Source organism: Pinus tabuliformis, chromosome 7 (genome assembly GCF_031772625.1).
Source record: "Pinus tabuliformis cultivar Carrire ecotype Pingquan chromosome 7, CPIR1, whole genome shotgun sequence".
In the NCBI taxonomy this organism is placed as follows: domain Eukaryota; kingdom Viridiplantae; phylum Streptophyta; class Pinopsida; order Pinales; family Pinaceae; genus Pinus; species Pinus tabuliformis.
Window position 1 is genome coordinate 1,150,421,712 of NC_142293.1, and position 3,787 is coordinate 1,150,425,498.

General features: G+C 38.0%; 1 protein-coding gene across 1 annotated transcript; it reads right to left on the minus strand.

The window, feature by feature from the left end:
- Nucleotides 1-2,031: 2,031 nt before the first annotated feature.
- Nucleotides 2,032-3,505, minus strand: LOC149251568 (mitogen-activated protein kinase HOG1-like). The gene is made up of 2 exons (XM_089453928.1): nt 3,050-3,505; nt 2,032-2,793 (listed from the first exon to the last, which is right to left on the minus strand). The coding sequence occupies exons 1-2, from the start codon at nt 3,503-3,505 to the stop codon at nt 2,032-2,034; spliced, it is 1,218 nt and encodes a 405-aa protein (XP_089310054.1).
- Between the last annotated feature and the right edge of the window lie 282 nt (nt 3,506-3,787).

Consider the following 3,787-nt stretch of genomic DNA (forward strand, 5'->3'; position numbering starts at 1 on the left):
AAAAGAAAACTTGAAGTCTTTCTGATAACATGCAATTATTTCTCCACTAATTGGGGAATGTGTCCTTGATTTGCTCCACTGATTGAGGAATTAAGGATGAGTTCTATAATGGGAGGATCAGTTGACTTAGTCAAGTCTAGTTAGATTAATTTAACAAGTTGTTAAATTAATGAGATATAGTTTGTTGATGCTTGCATGCATGTGACAACTATTATTTTCAGATAATTGAGTATTCTCTCATGGATAACTGATGCATGGCAGTTCAGACAGAGACCCAGTTGAAATCATATGGTGGAACAATCTTCTGTTAGTTGCTAGGATATTTCTAGTAAATATTCCTTGCATGCAGGAGGAACTTGAGTCCTCAAGTATTGCGTAGTTGGACCTGAGGTTGACAGCATGTATGATCAGGCCAATTTACATGTGTCTTGTAGTTGGACCCCAATCAAAACTGCGCAAGGAAATAAGAGCTTAAACCTGAGGTGCAACATTTATATACAGGGCTAGGTAGTCCATGAGCTTCATCATCAGAGTACAAAGAGAGCATGATAGCTTTTGAGTTGATTCTTTTTGTATGTTGTTGAGGATTTCCACTTGATTGATAATACAGTGTTGGGGATTTATGCGGGTGCTTTCCCCAGTGATATATTCTGTGTTATGTGTGATTGATTCCTTCTTATCAGTTATATGTGTTCATGTTTGATGTTGCTCATGTTCAATTAAGCTTCCACAAAGTTTATGGTAGATGTAGAGCTAGTATTATGCTTTAGTACATTACATATATCAGTTTGATCTGCAGGTGAAATTTTTACATGATATCAGTGAGCTAGCTGATTTGTAGAGAAAATTCTACATACACATTTGATGGACTAATTGACGGGAGTTTCCAGCATGAAGCAGGCTACTTTTCAACTATTTCTATCTCGGAAAAGTTTATTATAGAAGATTGAAGCTTTATCAAAGAAATTTTCAATATCTGTATTACTAGAACCTTGTTCTTGGTCTTGAATTTCTCGAAAAAAATAGATATTCTTCCAGCTTCCATTTTAGATAAAAAAAGATTTTATAGTATTACCCGGTGAACCCTACATAGATGTTAAAGATAATTAAAGTAACAACCAGAAAGAAATTCAATAATACATAAAACTATATGTATCAAAGAATAGATTCAATATTCCAATTTTATCTTGAAGTATAGAGAAGACGACAATGACATCGGGCCTCCGCTCTTGAGGGTCAAATGGTCAAAGTGGTAACTAAAGCCCCACGAGGAGGAGAAAAGGGACTTCATCAATCTGATAGCTCCTTTAAATGTAAAAAGAATTGATATTCATACACCTTTTAAAATTTGCAATTTAAATTATAGTTATTCTTAGTGGATCCATCTTCATAGGATAGGATGATGTTAAAACCATCATTCCCTTAATTTTGAATTTGTCCTATACAAAGAGGAATCAAATCTTAATCACAAATATTTTTGTAAATATTTCTTAAATTTTGAAATATTTTTATTTTCACCAATTAAATAGGATAAATCCAAAATTAAAATTAATTTATGATAAATTTAAACATGATCCATTTTCACTCCTGGTCAATCCAAATTTAAAATTGATTTGTGATAAATTTAAAGGAAGCACAAATTTCCCCAGAAAATTACAAATCGGATTTAATCCAAGAAAAGATAGAATATGTACAGGTTTGACTATATCCTTTTATATTTACAACCTCCCTGTCCATCTCCAGCACGACCTCTGTGACAATAAATTCTATTTTTCGAAAAAATCAATATAATATTCAATTTTCTTAAAACAAATACATCATGATCAAGCTCAGAGGAACAATTCCATCCCCAACAGAACTGCGAAGGTGGTACTAGTTCCTAATGCCTATTCCATCGCCAAAAGAACTGTGAAGGTAGGGACTAGTTCCTAATGCCTACTATAGGTAAGGACTAACTAGGCTTTTTGGCGTTTTTTTTAATGAAAGGAGTTCTGTGTTTTCTGTTGAAAAAAATGGTTATCTAGGCTTTCCTCATTGTTGTTTGAGCGCCAAGCGTAGCTCGGCCTCTCGATCGCCGTTTATGGAGACTATTTCCTGGTATACCAATTTCCTAAGTTGGTATATATCTGTACTCTTTATTTCTTCTTCATCGATGTCTTCGATCGTCTCACTGTTAGTCACCCCGCACAACATATAATGTTCAGCGGCTAAATCTTCAAAATAAGGATGGCGAAGAGCCTCGCCCGCGGTGATCCTCTTGCTGGGGTTGAATGTAAGCATTCTCTCAACTAAATCAACTGCATTGTCTTCAGCCCCAAATAGGAGTGACCTTAAAGGAGTTTGTGGGGCATCATTGCCGAAATGCTTTCTGAGAAAATGGCGGTTACTCTCAGCCTCAATAAACTCCAGCGTATCATCTGGAGAAGGCTTAGGGATTACCTTCAGAATCTTGTCCAACTGCTCCACCTCAGTCCCAGGGTGATCGTAAAGTTGGAAAAGAGGTTTTCCTGCCGTGACTGGCTGCAGCATCTCGGCAAAAATGCAGCCCAGAGCCCATATGTCGATAGCCGGGGTGTAGCTGCATCTTTTATATGTGAAATTCGAGCAAAAGAGCTCCGGCGATCGGTATGGTGCCGTCACCACTAGTTGAGTCATCTCCTCAGAAAACGTACGAGCAAGACCAAAGTCGCATATCTTGGCTTTCTTTCTGCATTTTGACAAGAGAATGTTTGAAGGTGTCAAGTCTCGATGTAACACGTTCCGCTGGTGCAGGTATTGTAGTGCTGTCAAAACCTAAATCCATTCGAATTCAATTCAGTTCTCAGTATAAAAAGTTGTCAAAACCTAATTCCATTCGAACTCAATTTAGTTCTCAGTATTAAAAGCTGTCGTATTAATTTAATGAAAAGTAGTATATAGTTTTTGGAAAACCTAACAAAGTGGCTCAACGACCAGTTCTAACAGTGGGAATAGTGATCAGTAAATTCAAAACACATAAATGGCTTTAGACTCGCAACATGCCTCGTACAATTAGGTCATAGCTATTTACCTGATACATGACCCGTTTGTAGAAAACAGGCTTGGTTCCTGATTCGGCAGTGCGATGCTTGAGGACATGGAAAAGGGTGGTGTCCATCTTTTCATACACAAAATACACCTCGTCGAAGCGTTTCTGGTCAGGGGGTATGAGGACACCCTTCATTGGCACAATGAATGGATGTTTGATTTGACGAAGAATTCTCAGTTCGCGGAGGACACTTTCGGCAATTACCCTAGAGCGGCTAAAGACTTTACCGATTTTCTTGATGGCAACTTCATCTTTGCCTGAGGGCTGAGATTTGTCCTTGAAGGCGCAAACATATCCATATGATCCCCGCCCTAATACACGCCTAAACTCGTACCTCTCTTCCACATCGAACCTCGTCCGACCAGCTTCAAACTCTATGTCGTATCTTTTCCTCTTGTGGCCTCGGCTGCGCTGACATCCAGACTGGTTATTTCCCATTATTAGCTGAAAATAGCAAAGCAGAGACAGAAAACGATCCTTCCAGCGTGGTTCATGAAAATTGGCGATTCCTTGAGCACACGTACAACACAAACTACCTGTTAATTTATTCAAGCGATAAGGTCATGGTGGCAAACTTAACGCACTTTCGTATGGTTATTTTTGGGGAGGGAGTTTCTCATTTCTCTTAATTTTATAGGCTTGGTCTAAATATATTTGGACCCTCGTACATTTAATATTTGGACCCACCTCCAACTAAGATGGATCAAAGAGAAATATACC

Coding starts and splice junctions, on each gene's coding strand:
- LOC149251568 (XM_089453928.1), bottom strand. CDS start 3,505: ATGGGAAATAACCAGTCTGGATGTCAGCGCAGCCGAGGCCACAAGAGG. Junction 2,794..3,049: donor ACAAACGGGTCATGTATCAG/GTAAATAGCTAT, acceptor GAATGGATTTAG/GTTTTGACAGCACTACAATA.